At 49.9% G+C, this 27,232-nt stretch overlaps 1 protein-coding gene across 1 annotated transcript in view; it reads right to left on the bottom strand.

The window, feature by feature from the left end:
• The window catches only part of IGSF3 (immunoglobulin superfamily member 3), an 86,760-nt gene that overhangs the window by 38,979 nt on the left and 20,549 nt on the right, over nucleotides 1-27,232 (bottom strand). Inside the window, exon 2 of the mRNA XM_083806057.1 lies at nucleotides 22,085-22,462. Within this exon, the coding sequence (XP_083662183.1) occupies nucleotides 22,085-22,462 (378 nt within the window). The remainder of the gene's footprint in view (nucleotides 1-22,084; nucleotides 22,463-27,232) is intronic.

The following is a 27,232-nucleotide window of genomic DNA, read 5'->3' on the forward strand; positions in this document are numbered from 1 at the left end:
GCAGCAGCAATTTATTTTTCCCTTTGCTGGAAGATAACCCAGGCCAAGATGTACTTGGGAGAAGATTCCTGTGAGCATTTTTTAAATTAAGGACTCTCGAGGCTCCAAACTGAGAGTATGGATCCCTGTGCCACGTACCTAGTGCAGTCCTGAATGACTCCTACAATCCAACATGTTAACCATCAAAGCGGCACTGATCGGTGGAGGAGAGCACTTTGCATCATGCACAAGTCAGCAACACAGGTGGGCAAGCAGTGCTTGCTTCCAAAATGCTGGCCCTGGATCTCCTGCCCTGACCTATCCATCCCCTCTAAAACAGCCTTCCTACTGAACACACAAGCAGAGCATTTCAGTCCCCGCAAACAAAGCACCAAAGGAAGGACGGAATTAGGTTTTATTCTGTTTTACAGCCCTAATTTCCGTTCAGCCCTGGTCTGGGTCTTAAGTTCCCAAGGGAAGATGAAGTAAAAATGCTGGCTTTCTGCCGCATGGACGGGGAAGAAGAGATCAGAATCGCGTCTTCTTCATGCTTGTCTCTAAGCAGATTGCCGAGAGACACAGGGTGGCACATAAATAGAACAGAGAAAGTTTTGAAATCTGAGAACAAAAAAAACCCTGTACAAACTAACGGTAGAAATCTTTTCTAACGGTCCTGTTCCGAGTATGGGAATTGTTTATAACACTTTGCACAAACACACATCTTCACCAGACAGCAGGCCATCTACCGAGCCATAGGTCAGCGTGAGCTGGGGGATTTCTGGGAGCTGGAATGAAGGACGTTGGTTCTTCTGGATATTTCCAAGCTACCTTCTTCCAATGAGGTTTTGGCAGCCCCGAACTGTTATTTTGAAGCTAGCACCCCCATGATGAATGAAAGGCACGGTCTGGCTCTTGCAGGATGGAGTCCAAGCTCTCCAACCACGAGGAACACCTGCTCTCTTCCTGCACTAAAGGCTGCAGAAAACAGAACTGAGACAAGCAACACAAATTCAGTCAAATAGTGTCAGACTTCTGCCATCAAAAACAGGCTGCACAGATAAATCCAGGTAACGTCCACTACTGCAAATCCCTTTTCCCAAAGACTTTCTTTCTACTGTACTTCTATAATTTTGCCTCTTACACATGGGGCAATAGCAAGCTCTCCTCTTTAAGCTCTTCATGCTCCAAGCTTCTTCTAGTTTAGGTGGTGGTGATCTGGGGAACAGGGGATAAGGACAGGAAGACAGGACCCAAAGTGCTGTGCTTGGAAGCGCATTTTCAGACTGTGTAAAGCGTTCTCCTGCTCCAGTGTAGCAATCAACTACTCTGGAAAAGCTACTCAGGCACACACAGCCAGTTGACTTTATGCATGAGTGTGCTTGGCATCTTTATATTGAATTTTTTTTTAAATGTATTTGTTTTTATATTCATTGATCTGGGCATTTCAAAGCACCCAGTGCCCTTCCCTTCTCCCAGAATTCTGTTCACCTCTCTGGTTATCAACACGAAGACATCTGGCTACCACCGAGTTGCTCTCCCTGTAGAAGAGCACTGTCTGGAAGATTTGAGCAGCACCCCTCACAGCTACAGAAGGGGACACCACTTTTCCCTACAACCTGTGCTATGCTTGAAGGAGATGAAGACGACAGGCAGTGGGAAAGCTGCGAGCAAGAATCAGTTGACAGAAACAACGAAGTCTCTCTGTCATGAAGTTCTGCATCGCCCTGGCAAGGCACACAAAGAAATCCTTTTGCTCACCCCGTCTCAGGCAGTGGCTCCTAAACCAGGCAGGCAGAAACTCAGTAGTTCCTGCTGTACAAATTATATATTCCAACTATTTTTGTGGCTTGTTGGTGTCTCATTTCACAAAGATCGAAGGTCCTGAATTCTGCCCTTAGTGAGCTTCCTCCCAGCTTGAGGCACGAGCCAGCAGCAAAGCCCTCCTTGCAGCTGCATCCTGCCTTGGCCCTTGGGCCACTCTTATGCGGACGACTGTCTGGGGGAAATTTCACTGCTGGGGAAGAGTAAAAGCTTCGTGCAACCCCAATGAACTCGCACTGACAGCAGACTTAGCCACAGAGCAGCCACCGGGTGGTCTTCCACAGCAAATGCTAAATGCTGAAATGTAGCACCCATTGCAGAAAGAGGTGGACACTTCCTCCGGCTTTACAGTCACTGTCTGCTTCTCAACCCCATGCCAACCACAGAGCCCTGCTCATCAAGAGATCCCCATGAGGCGAGGAGTGCCACAGAAAGATGGCTTGCTCACAGCCAGCAGCACAGACACACAACTGATGATTATGGACAGAAGGCAAGCGTCTGGACATGTAGGTCTTCTAGAGGTCAGTACCCCAGATTTTCTAGGATATCCCAAATCCTTTGCAGTACAGAGCCAGAAGGCATTTTAAAATAAGCAGTCAGGAAATAAACTGCGCATCAAAATAAAGAAAATACGTTTTTGGCGCACCTATTATTAAACCAAAGGCACAGACTGTATCAAAGTAATGCATTGCAGCAAACAAACAAACGAAAAAAGCAGCAATGAAAATAAGTCAAGAATAAACTAGTAAATAGGAAGTTTCCACGATGTCTCCAGCACAGGATCAATACCACTGACTCCTGCAGAATCCAGGACTTTATTTATAGTGTTTCCAGCCTTCTGCTGGTGAAGCTACTCAGCGAGAGCCAAACACAGCTGACACACTGCTGTCCCCAGGTCTCCAGACAGCTCCATTTTTCCCCGTCAGTGCTTGTTTCACCACCACATCACAGTGCAAAAGGCGCTGAAAGCTGTCAGCTTCCCAGCTGCTATTCACTACCCTGTAGGTAAATGGCAAAATGACCAGCACGAAGCATTTCACTTGCGTGGCTGCTTCCGTGCGTACCCTCAGCGGAGGCAGGCTGTGGAGTTTCACCAGCTGAGACACCAGCCCAGGAAGAGCAGCAGATGCTCCGCTGGCTGCTGCGTGCCCAGCGGGCTGGGGATGGCACACGGCAATGGAAACATCGCCAGCTCACATCAGCCTGAAGAGACTCTTGAACAGGAATAGGGAAAAGACAGGAGACTGCAGACTTCTCACCCCAGCAGTGCCCTTGGACAGTGTCTTCTTGTATCACTACCTTTTATAACTTTCTCTTGCTGGTAGATATCCTCAGGTTAACATCTTCCTACAGATACGCGAGCTTCAAGGAGACAGTAACAGGAAAGGTTTTCCTGTAAAGCTTCAGCCACCGATGTTTCCCATCCACCAGCGCTGCCTGATTTCCGCCTGAAGCTGAGCCTGCTCAGTGCCTGTTCACCCTCTCCAGCTCCGAGATAACAGCTTGTCTCACAAGCACCTGTAAAGTTTGAAAGCCCAAGATCTCTCGTGCAGATGCGCTATGGCATGCAAATAAAGAACATATTAGGAGCCTGATAAGATATACAGTCTTGCATCACCCTTGCTCTGTACTGTCTGGGGGGGAAGAACTTCTCACAACTGCCTGATCCAAGTGGCCTTTTTGCAAGCAAGGAGAACTGGAAATCAACACAGGTCGATATGGAGAATTATGATTGATTAGTCGATGCGAGCGATCACCTCATTGCTGAAAGCAGAGGACACCAATGGCAAATGGTCAGAGCAGATTAATTATTTAACTCATGGCAGGTGCACGGACCCACAACCCATTCAAATAGGTTTTCTCCTGCCACACAATGGGAGCTTGGCTGATCTTGCAGTTAGTACCACTCAGAGGCACAGGAGCCAGTTAGAGCACAGTCCCTGAGCAGAGCTTAGTACCTGGGAGGTGAGGTTTGCTGTTTGCAGTGCATGCTCTACAGGAGCGTCACCATTCTGCCCTGGCTGAACAAAACGAAAGCATGAAATGACAGTGTGAGCATGCCTGCCTGCCTCTCACCTAACTTTGGAAAGTGGCAGCTGCTTCGAGAGTGGCTAAAGCTCTCCAACAAACACTGAGGGATGGATAGCAGTCTCAGAATAAATTCTCACAGGTTTCATGAAATAGCTGGAGAAGCATAGTAGATACCCACCACACATAACTATTTCTCTGAGGAGGAGAAAGCAGTGGTTGTTCAAACCTCAGATACCAAGGACGTAAGCTGGAAGACAAGCATGGGAATATCCCAATCAAGGAAAAGCAATGATTGCACTTTATTAGATACCTAGAAATTCAGCCACAGAGAAAAAAAAAAGCACACAGGAAATCAAGCTTCACTAGTGCCTCTACTCACATTTTTCTTCTTTCTTTTATAAAATAACTCTTACCAAAACTCAGCCCACTATCAGCCACTCTTACCAAAACTCAGCACACTATCCCGTCTAGATCTGGGGGAACCATTAATCCACTTAAAAACAAACAAAACCAAAACAAAACCAACAACAACACCACAAACAAACAAACAAAAACCACCCTACACCAAACGTAGACTCGAGAGCATTGTTTCGTGGCACAGCTAGGACACGTCCTCCTGCCTTGCCTATCGAAGTTTTGTTCCCTGTAAGGTAGACTTATAAAGTGCGGTAGTTTTATAGGCTATCATATTTCAAATCATGGCTAAATTCCTGTAAACACGACCTTCAGAAGGAAGAAGAAAATAGCTTTTGCCTGTTCCTTTTTCTGCTACACTAAAATAATAAGAAAGATTTATTTTTTCTTAATTATTCTGTACTTTTTCCAAAACCCTTGCTTGAGCACATTAGGTATTCAGGTCTCCTGTGCCCTGGCAGACTCCAGGGTGACCAAAGAGCTCGTGGTACCATGACAGCGCAGCAGGAAGAGTGGGGAAATCAATGAGGGAAGGAAGTTTCTGTTGGACTCTCAAAGCTCCCAAATCCTGCCTTTTTCCTATTTACAACACAGCTGAGAGAAAAAATCCTTGGAAAATACTTTCCATCTGCAGCCAGTTTGCATAGATGGGAAAAGGGCTCTCACCTGAGACTGCAGGCAGCTCAGCCAGGCTGGTGCTTCCAAATGCCACCATCCTACAGCAAAATGAATTACGCAGCACTGCTGCGCCCTACTTCCCCTAAAATAAACAAGCTGGGAAATGATCAGGAAAGACAAAAAATGACCCTTGTTTAAGAAAAATGTTCATTCTTCTAACCATCACTAAAAAAACAAAACACAACGTAAAAGAGACAGAAAGCCATTTCCCCTTAGAATCCATTACAAATTTATTTGAGTACTCGATCATCCCCAGACATCCTGGATCTATTAAGGACTGGTTTATGCCAGAAAAATCCATGCAAAGTGATTTCAGTTAAACTAATGCAGCCTCTGATACTTGCATGTTAAAATAGTTTTTACTGCAGACTTCAATCCATGCAGTTTACTTTGAGAACTTAAGGAGTTTAAAGGTGCCCACATGGGGGAGGGGGTATTAAGGCTGTGGAAAGGATACCCAGGCCAAATCCAAAACTCACTGCCTCACATGGTGCGAGAGAAAGGCCAATTCCTTTCATGTCACCAATGCAAATCCAACCGCTGAGAGTGCCCCAAAACAATATAGAAAGGTTTGGAAGATAAAATTCCTCGGAGGCTGACAATCAGAGAACGGCTTGGGTTGGAAGGGACCTTAAAGACCACCCAGCTCCAGCCCCCTGCCATGGGCAGGGACACCTCCCACCAGACCAGGTTGCCCAAAGCCCCATCCAGCCTGGCCTTGAGCACCTCCAGGGATGGGGCATCCACAGCTTCTCTGGGCAGCCTGTGCCAGGGTCTCACCGCCCTGAGTGAACAATTTCTTCCTTATATACAATCTAAACCAACCTCCTTTTAGTTTAAAACCATCACCCTTTGTCCTGTCGCTACAAAAGCTCGTCCTTTCCCTACAAGAGCTGCTGAGGTGCCCAACACCACACCGAGCATGGCCCTGCACTGGCTTCAGTTAGATGTGACACATCCTCATGTGGAGCATGAACAAAAATGCACCACCGAAGCCTGGTCTCCTCCACAAGTCTTCTACTTCCTTCTTTTAAGCTATGGTCAGTCAAGTCCTCGTGACTCCACCTTGTTCCTTGAAGGAACAGAGTCATACATCTGCTTTCCACCCCTACAGTTCACGATTGCTGACCCTGGGCTTTGGTTAATAAAATAGCACTGTTCATATAGATTCTAGGACAGGACTTCCCAGCAAACTGTGCATACTGCCTCCTTCCTGAAGAGCCCCCAGCCATCCTACTGGGACACGGCCCAACAGACCACAGCACGGCAAACAGCCCTCCAGAGCAAATAATTGCAAGGTTTGGGCTTTGTTTGTTTTTTACAAAGCCCCCAGTACCCGTCACTTATTAAAGGTGATTATGGAGCTTCTCTGCTGACATGCTCAATGGCATACACCTGTGAAAATCTCTTATTTCCCTTTTAAGTATTTCTCTCCTTCCTGTCTTCCACTTTTTATTTATTGTTTCATTACAGGCTCCTCATTTACCTTCAGACTCAACCATTTAATTTTTAATAAGAGGCTTCACTGTCTATCCCCTGTCTCTTCAAAGGCCCAGCTTTATTTTTCTGCCTCTTCTTGGTCCCCCCTAGCCTAATTGTTATCATTTTTAACCTTCCTTTGCTTTCTTCTCCCCTCTAATCTCTCCTTGCTCCCATCTTCCCCTTCTGAAGTTAAGTCCTTTTCATCCCTCACCTCCCTCTTGCCCTCAGCCAAGCATCCAAATACATGTGGAGCAAGTGTAACCAAGCATAAATATGAAAGGGATCATCAAATTCTAGCAAAACGCTTGCCCCTACCTATTCAAATATTTGACTTATAATGATTAAGTGCAAGAAGATCATAAATATTTTTTTACAGAGCTGTGCAGGTCTTTAATAAACCCCAGCTTCTGCCTCAATGGCAGCCAGGACTACAGTTGCTGAGCTGTTTCTATGCATTACAGGAGATTTGCTCCAAGGTAAAAGAGAGGGATGCCTGAGCCAGGAGCTTGAATTATAAGCAAGGAGATTTCATTCCCCTGCTTCTGCTTGATTGAAATTCAATGCCTTCCTCTCACCTGCCGCTTTGTTATGCTAACCTCTCCTGGCTGGCCGAAAAGTTCCTGTCCACACTGCCACCAAACCTGGGGAACTTCACCTTGCAAGGTCCAGGCTTGCTGGATGCAGCCCAGCAGGGCCTCTTTCAGGGCACGTCCATGCCACGGCCAGCAGCTTGCAGCCACCCCTCCTCAGGGCAGGTAGGTACGGGGGTGTCATGCAATGCCAGCGTCAGTGCCAGGGGGGCATCAGGTGAAGTCTCTGTCCTGTGAATGCCCATCAAGGAACATGGCAGGTTTTACACAGCACTGCCACAGCATCCTCAAAAGTACTGTGTTTGCAAGGGGTGGATTAGGACCAGAGCACAAAGTCCTCTCTTATGGTCTCCCGTTCCTAGAGGAGACAGGAGCCTGCAGCAAATAAATAGTAGCAAAAACTTCACTCCTTGCCAGCCAGGTGCCCAAACCTGGCTTGAAAAGGATATTTATCTTGTTTTCAATGTTTTGACTTAATTTCTGCATGGCTTCCTGGGCTTTAAGCTAGCTGCTTACGCCTGCCCCAGCCACAGGGATGCCATGGGTCACCTGGAAAACCTCCGGTGAAAACTTGCTGTTCTGCTCCAGAGCTAGCCCCGTATCCGCTGTGCCCCTCCAGCCCCATCTCCAGCTCCCATCCTCTCTCCACAAGGGTGCACACACTCATTTTTGGCATTCCACAGGAAAAGCAGGTCCCACCAGTGCAACGAGCCTCACAGCAGCAGGCTGCAAGTGCTGGTGAGAGCAAGTTTTGCAAAAAAATGCCCCCAAGCCCTTACACTCCCCTCCCAGTGCTCCCCAGATGCTTTCCCAGAGGGCGGAGCTGTTTGCTGGGACCTCAGAACGGTCTCTTGCCAGGAGGAAATAAATAAATGAAATAAAACACGCCTGCGTGTGGGCTCATGCAATTTTAATCAAACTAATGTCTGCAAAAAGGGGGGATCGAGGGGCAGGGGGCAGGGAGGGATTACGGTGCCACTTGTTCAAAGCGCTCCCGTTTATTCCACATCTGCGATCTCTTCTGAGCTCCCAACAGCAGCGAGGAGCATGAGACGCACAAAGCGAACACGTCGCGCGTACCGAGCTGTCTCTTTGTTTTAGTCACTGTCTGCAGCTAATGTCAGCGAGAGAGCACTCCTGGGAGCAACGCTTCGGTGCAGCGCCAGCTAATTACACACTGACAAAAGCACCCGGGAGGGGGGAAATGAGAAAGAAAGGAAACCGAGCATCCTAAAGAGCAGAAAACGGACTGGAGATGGGAGTGGGGCGCCCAGACTTGCTTCCCACTGGGCCAGGAGAAGGGATGACACGCGGGATGCAAGAAGCACGCCCTAAACTAGCACATCGTCCCCTGCTCTACAGAGTTGCGAGCACACTGAGGGACAAGGGGCACCCCAAAGCTGGCAATGCCGATGCTCAGCTACTTTGTGGGGACGTGTAACACTTGGTAACACTTTGGAGGGAAGGTGTCCCCTGCTCAGTGCAACACCTCCCTCCGAGATAGCTGAGAGCCACCCGCCTGGAGCTGGGCAGAGACAGCAGGAGCAGGTCCCCAAGGGGCTCCAGTCTGAGCTACCCCAGCCCCGGGCACCGCTCGCAGATGGGGATTAAAGGCAGGGAGATGAGAATTTCAAGCACGCATCGGACAAACTCGTGCATTCCCCACAGCAGCAAATAATCGGGTGCCAAGGAGGAGATTAACCGTGCGGACCAAAGGAAACAAAGGCGCAGGAGCCGGCCTGCTTACAAAGCAGCTGCTTCTTCTCCCAGACGAACACAAATCTCACTAGCCAGGACGAAGGTAGCACCTGCACGAGAAATGCTGACTGCTGCCAAATAAATACAAGCCTCCGATTTTACGTGGATCCACAGCAAGCAACACAAAGATGTTCACAACAGCTATTGCGGTGGTGACCCAGTGCTGGTTGCCCGCCCGAAGCTGTGACAGGACATGACTGTGAGCAGCACCAGAGGCTGCCCCACGCGCACAGGCAGATGCGGCCACTGCACATTTTGGGAAGAGGCTCTCCCCACAGGCTGACGGCTAATGATCGTGAGAGATGTCCACGTGCTGCCTCCTCAACAGGCAGGTCTGTCATGACAGGCTTCGAGTGACGTCCCTGTCACGGGAGCGCGGTTGCCAGTCAAGAGGCCTGCAGCAACCCTGGGCTGTGATCCTGTCATGTCTCATGAACTTAACCAGGCCGGGCTCCCGATGGCATCCACCTGCAGGCTGACTGTACTTGCTGCTCCAGGAGGCCACCCTGAGCAGCAGCGCTGTGTCCCGGCCGTCATCTGCATTTCCCTCCTGATGACTTTAACCAGCAGATAACAAGGGATGGGCTAGGTGGCCCACAGGGACCCTGTGGCAGCTGGCTTGGACCCGTTGCGCTTGGGCAGAGATGGAAAATGCCTTCTGGACACTCGGGGAGGGGACCAAGACAAGTGGAGGATTCTGGTGTGGCCTAGGGCACGTCATCAAAAACATCTTGTTAGTACAAACTGGTGACTACTACCCAGCTTGACTTATCCCTGTCAGAGCCTGAGCACACCACAGGAGGGGACAAGTCCATCTTCCTGCACGGACGGTCTGCAAAACCTGCAGAAACTCACTGCAGCCCCGCTACGGGTACACGGGGCAGCTCAGCACTCTGAACCAGCACAGCGCTTCTCTAAAGGAACAGGCCCGGGCTAAGCGGGACCCCACAGATATGAACTCAAGCCACAGCACTGCCACCCAGCCCACTGTGTCTGCAGTCTCCCAATTCCTCCTCTCCCCTTCTCTCTGTCGACATCAGGCCCTTGTCAGATGCCTCTTGAAGCAGATGAGATCTGATGAGCTTCATATCTCTGAGGACAGGCAGGCAGCAGACGCCGCTCTGGCCACACATAGAGGGGAGTGGAAATTATCTGAGAGCAAAGAGTGCCGGCATCTCATTACCCACTGCTCGCCAACCCGCGTTACTCATAAAGTCACTTCAAAAGGAGCTCCTCAAAGCATGTCGGCGCTGCCTCCTACTTCCCAGTCGCAAGGGGAGAGGAAGAAAGGGTGGGCGGCAGTGCAAAGGTAATTACCGCATCCCGATGGCCCTGACAGAAGACAGCACTGAAACCTGCTTGCCTACTCTGGGGTCAAGAGCCTGAATGAGCCACTAGGGCACTGCAAAGGACACATCAAAAGGGTGGGGAAAGAGCCCCCATGGGGTCCCTGCAGCAAGAGGCCAGCTGGAGATGTTGGTGCCCATGCCTCTAGCAGGCCTGGGCCCTCCTCCTGCTGTGGGAAGGAGCAAGCACACCCCTTCCACCGCACCCTAGCCATGGTCCCTCAGCAGTCATCCCTATATGCATCCCTCCCTGCTCCAGCACCTCCTGGATGCCACCCTCCTACACACCCCGCTGCTCTTCACCACCCAAAAATCCCTGCCCAAGGTCTTCTTCCCATCTGTCACTTCCACACTCCCTCCTCCTCTTTCCTTCCCATCCCTTTGTCTCTCTATTTTCCCCCACATTTTTGCTAGATTTTTAACTCCCACACCTCCAATCTCGGCCCACCTTGTGCTCCACTTCGTGTTCCCAGTCCGGCACTTGGATGATCACCACCTTCCCCGTCCCAGCAGGGGCAGAATCTCCTCAATTCACCTCAGACCCACCACAGCCAAAGAGCTCCATCTCTGGGGCAGCTAACCCTGCACCCCAGGAACCAGCCTGGAGGCAGAAGTCCCTCATGCACAGGAACATCCCCTTATCCCCCAGGGCCACAGCCACTCAGTGCTCACAGGCCTTCGGCTGCCAAACAGCTCAAGCAGGGCTTTTTGGGTGGCTGGCATTGCTCCTGACTGCTTACTCGATAGCTGAGCTCCGCACAGGTTTGAGCTCTGTTCCAGCTTTCTCTTCCTTGTATTCAAGCGTAGCACTGCCAGGTGGGCCATCCGTAACACACAAATGTCACCTGCCATTCTGCAAGGCGTTGTATCAGTGGACAGGTGGCATTTGTACACCTGAAGGAGCTCGAAAGGTGACAACGCAGTGCCAGAGGGCCTGTGGTCATCTGCAGCACGCTGATGCAATTCTTCAGTGGATAACAAGGCTCGAGCACCTCACATTAACCCTCTAATTTAATGACAGCCTCACATTAACCCTCTTAATTAAACCTCTAAAGCACAGTAGCCTGCTGCTTTGGGACCTGCGCTGGGTTTTCATGCAGCAGCACGAAGCAGTACGCAACCCAGACTCTACACCTTCTGACCTGCAGGGAGAAGACGTTTGGCATTACAAGTTATAATCGTGACACATGGGTAAGGAACAGTTTTATAACCACCTTGCTCTCTCAAAGAGGCAGGTAAAAATGAAGAATGACAAGGTCTGAGAAAACGAGTGCTTTTCTCACACCATACCCAGGGCAGAGCCATCTCCGATCAGAAAATCCTGCCCACTGTGCCGCACCTCCCCTAGGCAGCAATCCCTACTACAACATCTCTTTGCGGAGCCCTGAGTTATCATTTTAAGCAGTAAGGAATAAAGCCCTACAGGGCTCAATCTGTTGAAAGAGTCAAGGAACCGGAGCGGGATGGAGCAGACACTGAAAGGCATCTGTCCCATTAGTGCCAGCTCAGCCAACGTCTATCGCTTGCGGCAGAGGCTCACTCAGTGCTCAGATGGGGAGGAGAGCAAAGGGCAGGCAAAACCACCGTCCTCTCAGCACTCAAAAGCACCTTTGTTCGGGCTCAGCCCTCTAGCTTGGGCTCTGCTCCCCTTTACGGGGTCTCTAGAAACATCTCTTGCTGATGGCAAGTGGGGTGGCTGATCCCTCCATCCCCATCAGCATCCTCTGGAGCACTCCAAGGGCTAGGGATGCTGCCCATGTGGACACCATGGTTCCCCACTGCTCTTCTCTTCCAAAGGTGGCAGGGAAACCCCAAAGTGGGGGGAACATGTCCATGTAACCGTGACGTGGGGTCGAGGCAGGCAGCCAGCTGCACCAAACCCCGGACATGTGGCTGGCTCTGGGGCCGGAGGTGGGGAGATACCACCCTCTCCTCAAGGGATGTGCGTAGCCCACAGCTCTCCTCCCCATTACATCTCCTACTTACAAGCAGCTGTTTGGCAGCATTACTAATCAGTGCCGCGTGGAATAATGTTACATTTCCCCCAGCACTACTCTGTTATCTTCTTTCTTTCCCCACCTCCAGCTGCTGCTTTCCTTCCACCACCCCCAGACTGGAAAGCAATAATACATTCCTTCGCTTTATCCAGGCTCTACTTTTCTAATAATGTAAACAATTTACTTATAACCCATGCAAAAAAAATTAAATACAGTTAAACCCACTTAAAATAAATACTTGCTGAAGGAATATCAGCTGGAGACTGCTCTCTGACTTATAATAATCCCACTGCGCCCAGGGAAATCCTCTTAAACCTATATCAGATAAAGATTGTAAAACTGTTATAGGGCTAAACTGGCAGGGCAGCCACAGAGTCAAGATGGAAAATTTCTCCTCCCGGCTTCTCCGTACTGAGAGGCAGCCCCATCCCAATCCAGGTCAGGCATCCCTCTCAGCACCCCAAGAATTTTGTCCTGTGAAGGAGCATCGGACCCATGCCGCATGGAAGGAGACAGAGGAGGGGGAACGGCTGGTCCTGCCAGGCTCTGGAGGGGCTAGAAGAAAGGGCAGGGAGCCCCAGGACTCACAGCCTCCCTCCGGAGTATCGCTCTCCAATTCAGACCAAAGCTGAAGTGTGGAGGCAGGCAGAGGTTGGGTGTTTCTTAAATGGCTTTGGGGGCCGAAAGCAAACAAGCACACACCACCCTCTGACAGTCACACTGGACTGAGACTTAAAAGGATATTTAGGCCACGAAGCCAGCCTCTGCACAGCCCTGCAAGTGTCTGAGTGCACCTGGGGCTTTGCCGTTCGCCACCAGACCTACCTTCAATGCCACCTGAGAAAAACATCGGCACTGGCAGCAGGAGCAGCTGCCCTCGCCCCTCGGGGCAGCAAACCGGCAGAAATGCAGAGCAACCCAAACGAGGGGACTGGCACCAGAGCGCAAACAAAGCAATCCCCGAAGGAAAATAGATGAAAAAGGAGGAGTGGGAGGAAGGAGCAAGCATAGCAAAACCTCCCCAGGGAGGCAGCAGGGAAAAAAAATCGGGCAAAGCGGAATGTAAAATTCTTGCTGGTAATGGAAGAGAGGCCGGCTCCGTTATGGGATTTCTCAGCGCTGCAGCTGGCTGGAGCTGCAGGCTCCGTCCTACACTTTCAGAGTTCACCGAGCAATTGCTACGAGCGGGGACGGCTGCCATATGCTGCCAGCTGCGCTCGCCATTACCGCTTTCCCCATGTAGCGCCAAAAGCCCGTCCAGAGGCGCAGGAGCAGAGCATCCTGCACACGTCAACCCGGCAGAGCTGCCAGCAGGGTCCATCAGCGAGGCACGGCGTGGGTCCCCAGGGCAGAGAGCTGCCAGGATGGCCCTGTACCTGTCACACGCAGGGGTGCACAAGCAGAAGAGATGGTGCCCCTTGGCTGCCCTCCATCCTGGCTGTTGTTACGGCCTGGGGAAGTGTGAGAGCCTCCAATGCCCTCCCTCACTTGGGGAAAGGCAACTGGGGGCAGCCCAGAGCACACAGAAGGTAAACTAATTTCAGGACGGGAGGTGGCATCAGACTGCTTCTGACACCAGACTGTCTTTTGCTTCCCGTGATTAGCAAAGCAGATGCTGACCTGAAGGAGCTCCCTCGCACACCGAGTTCACCCGCTTGGAAAGGATGCCTAAAATCCCAAGTAATCCAGCTGTGTTAGGGCTGGCCTTCAAATGCACCAAGATCCCTGGCTAAAGATTCTTCTATCACACCTTAAAAACATTCTTTACCTCCTGTCAGCACTTAACACCTACATGTTATGGCAATCTACAAAAGCAGCCTATATAACCCATTGCTCCTCTCACAACGAGGCAATGAGGCATCCTATAAATAAAGCAGGACATTCAGGACTACCAAATACCCCATTTTACTAGGAACTGGCAAAGCACGCGGGAGAAGAGCTGGCAGGACAAGCAATACAGGCAACACGGGCTAACAATGAGCGTTGCTTTAGCAGCAGCTTATCTCATGGCAGCTGGCACCCAGGATGCTCAGAGGAAGGATGAGATCCGTGGTCCCATTGAGTGATGCACAACCGGAGCCAGTGAGAGACCAGGCTGGAGGTGAAAACCGAGCCTCCTGAAAACAGGCTTCTGCAGGCTCTTTTAGCTTTCAAAGCTCATTTTAACCGACTGATTCGACTTTACTATTCAGGCTCAGTACCGCACAGAAACCTACCCGAGCAAAACGCTGCAATTCTTTACAGTCTGAAGGCACGTTAGCATTTGGGCTTCTGCGCTTCCCTTTATGACAAGTAAAAGACATCATAAGTCTCAAAGTGAGAGGGCGCATTTTAAAGACCAGGCTAGATTTGAGAGCAGAGGGCTGTGCAATTGCCTGAGTCTGTGTTCATTTCCATTTTTAGAAATGCATTTTAAAATACATTTTCTCTTACAATGCCTATGCACAAGCATACAGACATGCATAAAAAAGGACACACGTTCTCACTGTAAACCTTTTCCTAGCTAAATTTTAGGAGGTGCCCCTACCTCAAAAGGGACAGTGTAGGAGAAACATATGGAATACAGTGATGTGCCCCAAATGTGTCTAACGCCAGGTTTCCCAGAAATGGGTAGGTGGATGAGAAAACAAAGAAAGAATTAGTTCCACAGCTGAAAGCTCAACATGTCATGCCACCGAGTTGCCTGTGGTTTTGAGGGACAGGGCAGGAAGATAAGGAAGGGGGGAGAACACAAAGAAGGTGGAGAGTAGATACAATGGGTTATCCATTTTTTTCAGGTATGGTCCACCTAAAATTTGTTCCCATTTTGCCTGCACATATAGAAGTAGAGAAGAAATATCGCATAATATGATAATAAAGAAGTAAAAATCAGGCAAGCAATTCCAATGTGAAAGAATAGGAGACTGCATGCTGCAACAAAATAGGAGTAATTGGAAGTGTTTAGCAGGGAAAAATAACAATAGGGGACAAGATAAAGATACACACCATAATAAGCGAACCTTCTCTAGCAATGCAAGGACACTTAAAGATATTGTTATAAGAGTTCAGTTATAGCCTGGAAGGTATTTACAAAAAGGTGTTTTAAAAAGCACAAGGAAGAACTAGCCCATGCAATTCATTGCCAGATTGTCCACAGCTAAAGCCAAGATTAAAAGAGAGAGAGAGAGCCTGGAAATGTAAATGGGTCTTAGTGCCCTCCTCCCGCCAGCAGTTTTACAGCTGGCAGGGGCACGTTGCCCCCTGGCACGGCAGCTCCTGCAACCCCCACAGCATCCCCAGGGGCAAAACCGGGTGAGTTGGAGCACAGCTATGCTTCCAGGGTGTCAGGAATGACTAAGCAGGGCTGGAAATGAATCCTGTTCAGGATCATTACCAGGCAGAGCAGGAATATAAGCCTTTGTTTCTAACTCCCGTTATCTGAGGAGCTCAAAGCACTTTACAATTATTTAGCTTAGACTTTGTGAAAGGCTTGTACACTATTATCCCTAATTTTACCAGCTGGGAAGTGGTGAGGGAGACGGGGGGGGGGGGGGGGGGGGGGGGGGGCATACTCAGGAAGATGCAGCGAGCTGGCAGCATGGTGCAGGACAGAACCCGAAACCTGGAGCCCTCCAGGCCCCCAGCACCAGAAACTGGGTGCTCTGGTTTGCTGCTGCCTTTGACCAGGCTGTGCCCATAGGAATCGCTAGGGGTAAATGTGTTTACCCATCCTCATCCCTCCCCCGTTAACAAACACTCCATCTCCATACATAGCAGGAATAGAAAAAACAAAAAGCAGAGCAGTATAGGTCTTTTTTTTTTTTCTTTTTTTTTTTCTTTCTTTCTTTTTTTTCCCAAGACTACTACAGAGAGATTTAGTCACGTGAAGGAGGATAGTAAGAACAAAATACGCCGTGTCTAGCTGCAAAGGACCACCTAGGAGAAGGTATTTGAATTTTTTTTTTAATGTCAGCTAAAGGGGAATTTGAAAGCAAAGGACATTTTACTCCTCTGGGGAACTAATTACTGCAACAAGCAAAGCCCGAACAGGCAAAGATGAATATAACTCACAAAGCAGGAATTTCAACGATAACCAATCCTCGAACTTACATTGCTTAACTGACTGCTTGGCCAAATAAAACATACACATACTTTGTGGAGGTAGCAAAGCCATTGAGGTGGCCTCAGAGAAACTGGGAAACCTGCGCTTAGAATCCCCAAATTCTACCTTCATACACCAAAGTGGAGCGATAAACTCCTGCAACCTCTCAAAAGAAATAAGAAACATGAAATACAAGAACTATCCTGGCAAAAACTGTCCTCTGCGTGTGTGTGTACAATACGTCTTTGCTATTCTACGATCGCCCACATTATGACATTTTTTAGCACTGACATCACCACTATATTCCATTCTTCACCTTTCCATCCAAACCAGTGCCTAACACTGGTTCCTACTACCCCACAGCCAAGCGAAGCTCCACAGGACCATGGGACAGTGCTGGGTGGAAGTGACCTTTGAGGTCTGTAGTCCAAACCTTATGCTCCTGCAGGGTCAGCTATAAGGTCACAGCAGGTTGCTCTGGGCCTGATCCTGTCAAGGCTTGAAAACTCCTAGAGGTGGGGGCCGTGCAACTTCTCAGGGCTGTCTGAACCTCTCATTTCAATGTTTGTCTCTTGTTGCTTGTCCTTCCACCGTGCAGTGCTGCAAAGAGCCTGGTCTCTGTCCTCCCCAGGGCACAGACTGTTAGCTTGTGTGACAAACACTTTCCCCTGTCTCTCAGGAGAAGAGGTTAAAAAAAAGGCAGCATAGAAGGAAGAGGCTGCAAACGCTTCTACCAAAACCAGTAGATCCTTGTCTGCATGATCGCCTTCTTTCTCTTCAATACTTCCCTCAGGGAAAGCCACCTTCAGCCAAGTTGACAACTGGAATAAACTTGCAGCCAGCGAGGTCCGCCAGCCCCCCGTGAGCAGCAGTAACTGCTCTCACGGTGAGCCCCCTGGGTCCCCAGGAGCAGCTGCTGCTCTCCCCAGCGCAGCAAAGCCGTGAGATGACATCCTCCCTCCGCTCTGTACGTAGACACATCGCGTATGGCAGCACTTCACAACGAAGAGGGGAAGCTGCTGGCAACAAGCAGCCACAGCTGCTACAGGCAATAAAAGTTCATTTTTTTCTTCTTGCCTGTTACATCCCCTTTGGCTCTCCACAGATAAGTTCTGGAGAGTTTTGGTTGCAAGTTCAACAAAAGAGAACAGCCTTCTTCTCTCAGAAAAGCAGATCCGAGACACACTCAGCTCCTTCCCTTCCAACAGTGTCAGGCCTGTATAAATCTTTCTTTTCCATCAAAGCTTGTTGTGCCCAGTGCCGGGGCAAGAGGCACTGGGCACAAACTGGAACACGTGAGGTGCCAACTGAACATCAGAAGCACCTCCTTACCATGTGGGTGTCTAAGCACTGGCACAGGTTGCCCAGAGAGGTTGTGGGGTCTCCCTCCTTGGAGCTCATCACAAGCCACCTGAACACAGCCCCACGCAATGTGCTCCAGGTGGCCCTGCTTGTGCAGGGGGTTGGACCAGATGTGCTCCAGAGGTCCCTGCCATCCCCAAAAACGCTGTGATCCTGTGAAAGCCTCTCAGATGCACCCTTCCCACTGCAGGCATGGACTTGGAGCTGGGCCCACAGCCATATGCCACAGCTCAAGTGCAGGGAAGAACCCTACAAGACACTCCTAAGGGCACCGAGTCCCCACAGACTGAGCTCTGGTCTGTGGAGAGTTTTGAGCAATGGAGGCGGCTCCACATTTGGAGATGAGACCTGACCACGGCTGCCTGCCAAACACACACACCCAGCCCCTGAGGGCGGCCACAGCCAGGCAGGGCCATGAGGAACAGTGCTGAGACCAGTGCACCAGCCTGCTTGGGCTGGGTGGGCCTAGAGAGAAACAGCACATAGCAGAAGCATGTCCTGTCTGAGGCTGGATGGAGGAGCCATCTTCAGCTCCTAGCTACTGGTAACCCCCTCTGCCCCATTTTACCCAAGCCTGGCAGGAAAGGGATGCCAGTGACCAACCCTGCAAGCACCAGACAGCTGCACAGCAGCTCCTGCCCACCTCTGAGACCAAGTGCTGCTTGGCTCTCAGGTCTGCACCGAGATTGCTCCTCCTCACTCTGCAGTACCTTGGAGGTTGCTCTGTCTCTCGCTGTCCCAAGCCCTTTCATTTTTTTACTTTACCTTGTTTAAGATTGATGCCGCACGGCTGATTCCCCAGAAATAAGGAGTACAAGAGCTGCCACCTCCTCAAGTGCTTTGAAAGCTTTTCTCCCACTCTGCTACTACCTGCTTAAGAAAAACCTCAAAGCGTGATTTCTTCCCTCAAATCACTTTCTGAAAAAGAGCTCAATGTTTTTTGGAGCACAGATAAAAAACACATCGAGATAAAAGTCTAAAACTTCTGAAGAGGTTAGACCTGGGCCTCTGTGCTGTTATCTAAGTAAGCGTACAGGCACACAAATAACTCATTGCAGATACAGAGTGGAGTACAAATTTGCAGTGACTCACGCACTCTGAAGTAACTGCCATGTGCTCACTTCTACCCCACAGCAAAACGCAAGTTTATTTACCCATCAACATAAGATGAGAAGCAGGGACCAGAATCTCAGATTGCACAGCACCCCTGCGGCTTCACCACCTAAGTTACTGCACAGAAGCCTCTTCTGCCCACATTTCAGAAGGTATTAAGACAAGGATAGGGTCATGGCAACCTGGAAAATACTTCTGTCCTGCCAGTGATGATGCTGTGTTACTGGGATGTTTCTTTCCTCCACTTGCAAATTCCTTGTCAGCCTTAACTTCTGCAAAGAGTGAAGGAGCAGCCCAAGTACTTCTCACAGCCAGCACAAGCAGCAGGCCAGGACCACCACGTAATTGCCAGTCAGGTCCTCATACTCTTCCATTTAATAGATGCAGTTTTGAAAAAACCCTCTTCAATATGCCAAAGTGTCTTCCAAAATCAACTGCAAGCCAGAATTTCCATCAGTTACGTAGGAGACCCACGGGTGAAGTTTCTGCAAGCAGCCAGGTCTTCAGCCACTACAAGAATTCACTTCACTCAATGCTAGCTGCCTACCCCAAGGTAAACATCTAGACTCCCTCTTTAGTCAACCCAGAGAAAGATGCTCCTAACCTACACAAAGATGGTTTGCCCTCCAGATTTGTCCCTCTGTCCTCTGACAGCAGATATTGCCTCAACATCTTGCTTAGGCAACGTTTTTAGGTTAGATGAGTGGGACAACATTTCGTCTGATCTTCTAAAAACCTTTTCCCCTCACCCAAAGTCAAAAAGCATGAACTAGCTTCAGCAATTTCCTATCAGCCTTGGGGAACTGAAGTCTATCAGCTCTACTCAGAAGGCAAACAATGGAGCTGCAGACTTTGTACGTGGGCTAATCCTTTCTCATAAATCAATCACAAGGCTTCGGTTCCACAACATCCTGCAGAGCTGCACCTGTTTTTTTGCTGCCTCCCTCAGCACCTGCAATTCATGTGAGATGTCTTAAATTCCTCCTTCCAGCACATCTCACAGCCTGGGCATAAACCCCTTCTTCTTAGTGACACCACCCAGGAGGAGATGATAAGAGGGGTAGGAAGACAGAGGCAGAAACTTGTTTTTGAAGCAATGGAAATGAATTGAAGACTGGTAAAAAGCATTAAGCGTTGGTATATACTCCCCTATGACAGAAGGCCCTTGAACCACATTACTGCCCTCACTCCTACCTTAGTTGAGATTAGTGCCTGTGCTGCATGCCTCAATTCAGATCAGTGAAGATGAGAGTCCCACGAAGTGCCTAGGGAGCACTTCTCACTCCAGACCATCAGGGACATTAGGCTTCCAGAGCAGCACTAGATTCCAGACAAGATCCCCAGTGAACAAAAAGGAACCTCATGAGGACACACCAAAAATGGGAGAGGGAGAACCAGCCATGCTTGCTGTTCTTAAGGTGGGTAGAAACATATTTTCAAACCCAATCACCTACCAAGTCTGTTTTTTAGCAACTGCAGAGCCCTTGATGCTGCTCAGATGAGAAGAGCAAAGACACATCCCAGCCACTCGCTGCAAGGTGAGATGTCCTGGTGCTGAGAGCAGCCCCGCATGTAAATCTGCACGCACCGCTGCCCCATACAGCCCCCACAAACCTCCCCCACCACAGGGCTGTATCGCCTGGGTGAAAAGGAGGAAAACTCCTCCTTCAGCTCTTCCCTCAAACCACGGGGCACCGCAACTCAAAGCTCCCAGAGCAGCAAGCCTAAAATCAACACTGCTCCAAAGCCATCCATTTCACACATAAATGGAGAGAATAAAGATGCTAACAAACCTGTCTCCCTCCAGGCTTTTCTGCTGCCAAAAAAGAGACACTCAATCTAATGAGTCAATTAAAAATTCATAACTGGATGAAAGAAAAAAAAAGTTTGGTTCTGTTTCTGAGAAAATGAGAACAATAACTCTCATTTAGCACTCGTGTAGCTCTTCTTGAATACTGTCTGCAGCAGTGAAGCCATCCCGAAAACCCACGACCTGTAGCTGAGACCCAAACCACCAGAAACACCTGCAGCATGCTCTGCCTGGCCCCACAGAGATGCCCCGGTCAGTGGGCAGGCATCTGGTACTGGGATGGACAGGGTGCCTGCTCCCCTGGGCACCAAAAAGCCGAGCAGGCTGAGGGTCAGCCCTGTTTGGGGCAGACCAACCGCTCCCAGACCACTCTGCCATCTCTCATGAGCTATCACTGACTCAGATCTATTTGAATGGGGAACCACAAACCCAGATACCCGAAGCAAGTCACCTAACTACAGTAAAAGAGTATTTAGGCGTCGGCCTCCTGACTTAGGAAGCTGCTCACTGACAGTAAGTGGGAAGGCAGCCACCAAAATAACCCCAGCCCTTGGGGCTTCTCCACTTTGGGACACCAGGTGGGAGAGTGATTTTGCTGGCATCTCGGAAAGGAAGCAGCCAAGGCATGCAAGGTGCTGAGCTGCATGAAACAGCACAACCCAAAGGAGGGCTACTGGGATTTAAACCCACACCTCAGCTCCTTTCACAAGGATTTTCCTGCGTCAACACTGTTGTCTTCATCGGCAACACCCAGATCAGTCTGGATAATGCCAACCTGGTTTCTAAATGGGAGGCCTGCGGACACCTGGAGACTCGTGAACGTCTCCTAAAGAAAGCAAGCCTGCTGTCTGTGTGTTTGAATTTATCATCTCCTACAGTGCAACTCCTTTAGGAGTCCTTCAGCCAAGAAGTTTGATGGAAGCTATTTGACCGCTGTTAGCTGAAATAGAGACTTCAAATCCAATTCCATCTTGAGACACAAAAAGCAAGCTGCAGCTTGAAAAGGTCAAAGAAGCTAGTCAGAGAGGTGCTATGGAATTACTCCGGATCTTATAGAACTTGTTTTCGATTTTTCTAACACACACGAAAAAAAAAAGCCACCCAACTCCCCCACATTCATCTACAGACAGCTCAATTTGATTGGTGTGCAGGCTTCAGGACTCGTTCAGCAGCGCCCCATCAAAGAGCTCGAACACGACGGTCTCTGCTGCTCCCTTTATACGCTGCTCACTCCCGCTCCTCTCTTCCCTGCCCTGCTATTTTGCCACCTTTGGCACAAAGCTCTCTCCTGTGCCATCTGGAGCAGCCTCTCTCTCTCTGCATCAGTCAGCCCTCGCCCCTCCTGCTTTCAGCCATGGCTTTATGCCTTCCTCTCCCCTGGCTACACTGCCTGGTTTCTCTGCTTTGTAGATGCCTTGTTAGAGAAGTCCTGAATTCTCCCATGTCTCTGTACGACTACCTGTAATTTACACCACCGTGCTGCCTGCTCTCTGCTCCCGTTCTCCCTCAACGATGCGTATTACAACATCTTGCATGGACTACGTCACCCACGGGGTCTGCTGCACCCTGGCTCGGTAAAACACCCCGCTGCCCTCGGCCACGGCGCTACCAGGAGAGCTTACCCACGAGGTTCATCTTGGCGCTGTAGCTCCCGAAGTACCTCTCGTCGGTGTTGGGCGTGTGGCACTCGTACTCGCCGGCGTCCCGGTCCTGCAGCTCCTTGATGTGCAGCAGGACGGCGTCCCCCTGCACCCGCTCCACGTAGATCTCCCGGCTGTGCACCCGCTGCGTGTAGATGGCGTAGGGGAAGGAGGGGTCGGCCGTGCTGACGATCTGCACCTCGCGCTCGGGGGCCGAGGGCAGATAGATGGACCACTGGAAGTTCTGCTCGGCCGGGCCCTGGTAGCCGCTCACCTTGCACCACAGCGTGACGTGGGACCCCTCCGTGCGGTACAGGGGCCCCTCCTGCACCGCCACGTGCCGCTGGGCCGAGGCCAGGCCTGCAGGAGGAGAGGAGAGAAGAGGAGAGAGAGACCAGCGTTACTCCTCAGCAGGTGGCCCATGCACCTTCTCCCCAAATACATAAGGGCCAGGTACCAGCAGGCCACCACAGAGCCGGTGTTTGGCCAGCAAGGCACCAAATTGGCACAGCAGGCCCACAGGAGAGGGCTTTGCAGGGGGGACCCTGCCCTGAGCAGGGCCACGCACCCCAGCAGCCACCCCCATGCGCCGCTCTGCCCCTCCGCCATACAGCTCCCAATTTGTTTTACCCCGCTCTCACCCTCCTTGGGTTTCAGGCCACGTGAAGCAAGGCCACAAGCACCCCTCCTCCCTCGGCAAGACCTCCAGCTGGTACAAAATCCCATTGTTTTCCCCTTAAACCCAGCGTGCCTTCCTTCTGCAGCCTCTCAGTCACGCTTGTGAAGGCGTAGCGGGGAATACCACGTTTCCAGCACTGCCTTTCCAAGTCTATTCGAAAGGAGTATATTTAGTACACAACAAAAACAATTAAAGCTAATGGAGGGAGTGGGCACATCACACTCTCAGGCTCACCGCCCCTGGCTGCTGGAAATCGAGACCCAGCAACGGGCGCTGTGCGCACGCAAACTCTTGCAGCTCCGAACAAAGACGGGGCGGCTGCAATCTGCTGTATTTTTACACAGATTATGGATGGCTGGCCCTTGGGCTCATGGCACATTACCAGCACAGCCCTCCAGGGGCAGGATAAATTACAGCAATCTATCTTGTTTGTTGCTACATCAAAGGCTGGAGGTCTGGAGACCACGGTGGGTGTTCATCGGTTATTGAGTTACCAGCAGCATGTGCACATGGTGAGGCCAATCACCCTGGCTTCTGTGACTGCCTGCTTGCCATCATAAAACAGCAATAAGCCGATTTAAAGCAGGTCCTGAATAATCATGTTTGCAAATTTCATCCTCCGTGTGTTTGTGCGCGCACACATTGGTGTTTTTTTTTTTCCTCTCTAATTTTCGACAACAATGCTCAAGTCCAGAGAAGAATTTTATTCTTCAAAACCCAGCAACTTGCAAGCAAAGGCATCGGGAGGATTACTGGCTCCATGCCGCCCTCTGGACATCGGTGTCCAGACAAAGTTTTTCTCGACAGACACCTTGGATGGGAGCCAGGAGAGATGGTTCTTACCAGCTTAAAGCAAATGGTGAAAAAAGGGTTCAGCACGTCCATCAGGCCGTGCGGCTGAACAGATGGAGTGCAATTCAAACTATTAACTCGGGCTCAGCTCGCTGCTGGTCCGAATTACGTTTCTTTTTACTCTTTATGAAATAACGTGATTTAAGAGACGGACGGGGAAAGCTAGCACATCTGAAACAAACAGGGAGATGAACGGCAGAGGCAAATGCTCCCACACTGTTTGCTCTTCATACAATCTCTTTATCCTGAGGATAGATACTGCTAGAGACAACTAACATCTACGGTGCAGACAGCCTCTTCTCTCCCCATAAAGGCCAAAGGACAAAGCAAACACCACAGCCTTTGAAGTGAAGAACTGTTTTTAAAGCAGGAAGGACAAGATCTTTACTGCACACACAAAGACAGCTCATAATACAATTTCTGTATGCACATGTAGCCTTGCTGCAAACAAGGTATCTGTACACTGCAACGACAATTAAAATTGCACCACCATGCAAACATGCAGCGGCAGGATCTGAAAGTTGCCCAAACAACACTCAATCGGGTATATCTTAGCTGCTGAGTGCATGACCTTGTTTTGTGGGCTTTTAAAGCACTACTGTTGTTTTTACGTAGAAAACACTTTGCGGAGTTCCCCAACCATCCCGCTGAAAAACAACACTTTATCAGGAACACGTACCAGCCCTTCCAAAGCTCACTGGCATGATCACAACCTCAGGGATCCACAGCATGAATCTCCACACCCTGATGCACACAGGTAGGTTCTCACCAGCCTCGTGGCCAGCGTGAAGGTGGGCCTCCTCCTTCCTTTGCCAGTGGCTTTCAGGAACCTGATGGTCACCCTACAACCCGTCGTGCTGCTCCAGGTTTGGATGAAACCTGCTTTTTACATTCCTCCTCTTCCGTTCCCCTCTCACACCCGCACACAGTACCTCACCTCCCAGCCCCACTTGGTGGATCTGAGGAAAGGGAGAGATGTAAGAGGCGGTAAGCATCATGCTTCCCATCCTGGCTCTAGAAATCTGCGAAACTGAAGGACAGGAGAAGCTGGTGTGAGAAAAGCCCTGCCTGGAAGGAGAGCTTCAGCCTGGAAGGGAGACAAAAGAGCTGGTGTTTTGCTGCAACTTGCAGCAAGTTTCTGTTCAGCCTCTCGGATTGAGAGGCTTAGGCTCAGCATTGGGTTGAGCCGGGTGCATCTCCAGAGGGGCAAGATGCAGCATATCTACGGTGCTCTTCCCCCAGCCGAGCTGCAAGTCCCTGCTCCAGCACAGAGGGGCACGAGAGCTTTTCAATGCTTAGAAAAAGCACACACCACAGAAAGAAAAAAAACACTTCTCAAATAAATAATGCAACTGAGAAAGGGAAGGAGAAAAACGATCAGCCTGAGACAGATGTGCAGCACTAGAAGGTCTCTTCCCAAAGGGTTAACTTCTTGCATGGTAAAGCACGTTTGGCAGTTCTCAAGCTCTGGGAATTGCTCTATCCAGGCACATACAATATCAAATTGCATTTCTTAGTGAGCAAGCGTTTTGATTAGCAAAAATAATATGCCTGAGATCCCATTTTAAACTCTTATCTTGTCCTCTTGAAGCAAGAGAAGAGCTCACTGAAGGAAGAGTTTTGTGCTCCACACCTCCCTTAGGAAGCCTAGGAGACGGTTAAGTTTGGCATTTGGCTAGTACTTCACTGGCACAGCTGGCTTTTAATTGCAAATCCAATATAATTTACTGACAATGTGAGGGCTGATATGGAGGAGGTAGCGAGCCAAGAGCTACTTTAAAATTAATAAGAAATGATGGGGTTTTGCATCTGCTTTTTTTTCCAAAAGGCAGCAAATCCCGCATGCTCCAGAGGAAGTGTTCCCTCATCCTCATCCCCTCCAGATGAGGGTTGTTCTCCAGGCCTTTTGAGCTAAGCACAAGAGAAACAAGAGCCGGGCAGCTCTTTGCAGCTCCACTGGCATTCCCAAGCCCCGATTTGGAGGAATGAGGTGTGTGGGGCAAGGAGGAGGAGGCAGGCAGGGACATGTGGCTATGGGGCACCAGGCAATGCTACAAGCAGACCGGCTGGCACCGAGGCACCACAGATGCCCGCTCCCAGCACAGCCCGCTCAGACAGCTCCAGGGGCCACGGTTTCACCTTGAGCATTTTGGAAAGGCAGGTGAAAAGGAAGAGCTTCAGCAGCAGGGCAGGGGAGAAGCACAGTGCCTGAGTCACCTGGCCGTTCGTGTGCCGACTCACAGCCAAGGCTTCAACGCCTCTCTGCTCAACCCGCAGACAAGAAAGGCGTGTGCTGAGCATCCCTGTCAGCGAGGCATTTCACCCAGTAGTGCTGCAAATCATCGCTTATTTTGTCTTTTCAAAATCAACACCCTCCCAGTAATGCCAACTGACTACAGCAAAAGCTAACTTTTCCACATGGAGACACGAAGAGCTCAGAGCTCGGGTTTTTCAGACACAACTCGTCACGTCAGGTGCCCAGATTGAAATACCCTGAAGATGCCCCATTTCAGGAAGGGCCAAATGTTTATTCTTTGGGAAGATGGTGGGCTTTCAGGTCCCTTTTGGAAGAACAGGTATGCAAAACTGTATCTGAGAACACTGATCCAAGAGTTACTACAATGGATTAGTGGGTACAATGAAAGAGCAGGCGGCTATGCACACAGAAACTCTACCACAGCATCGACACACCAACATAAACAAAAATTAGGGACCGCATGACCAGGAACGTCTTGCACAAACACTCTCCCCGTTGCTGAAAGCGTGGGCCACGCCTGCACCACACCATGCTCCATCAAGCTATCTTAGACAGCAGTAGTCACTGCCACCGTACCTTTAATCTAAAAGAGAAACTCATGCTCTTAGAAGGAGTATTATCCTAGGTCCCTAATCATTAGAGAGGAATTAAAAAAAGTCTTTATGTTTTCCATATCTTCCAGAAGTATAGGGCTGGCAGCTCTGAACACCAAATGGATTCTGTAGCTTGAGGGGCTTTTTCTACTCCTGCAGCTTCACAGCAGTTTTCCTTCGCTCGGAGGCTCGAAGGCAGTATTTGTCTATAACTGAACTGCATGCTAATCTTAAACTCTCCTTAAGAATTACTTTGTGCTGTAGACTACAGTTACTAGACAAAAAGCATTTCCAAAGAGATTCCTCTTTCTCCTCTCACTGTCCCCTGCACAAACACATGGAGCGCATTTGTGGTTTCTTTTGTTGCTGCTATCATTTGTTCAATTTATAGGTTTTACAGGAAGGGTTTCAGAAGAGAACAAGGACAATAAATGGTGGGAAACAGCTTCTACATAAGAAATGATGGGGCAGGAAAGGACTCAGGCCTGGGAAGGAGAGATGCCTTTGAGAGGATCTTGTAGAAGTCCATACAATTGCAGATGCCATGGAGACAGTGGTCAAGAAGTGACCATTTACCACGTCTTACTGTTTAAAAACCAAGGCCTGCCAACCAGGATTGGTCAGATCCAGTTTCATACCAGAGGAGACATTCTTGCAACTCACAGCTGACCTGGGGACCTCCTCACCAAGGTATGCTGTGCACCTGGAAAGCTTGCACAGCTCCAAATAGGGATGGAAAAAGTGCTTGA

This window comes from Anser anser (assembly GCF_964211835.1).
Source record: "Anser anser genome assembly, chromosome: 1".
Classification (NCBI taxonomy): Eukaryota; Metazoa; Chordata; class Aves; order Anseriformes; family Anatidae; genus Anser; species Anser anser.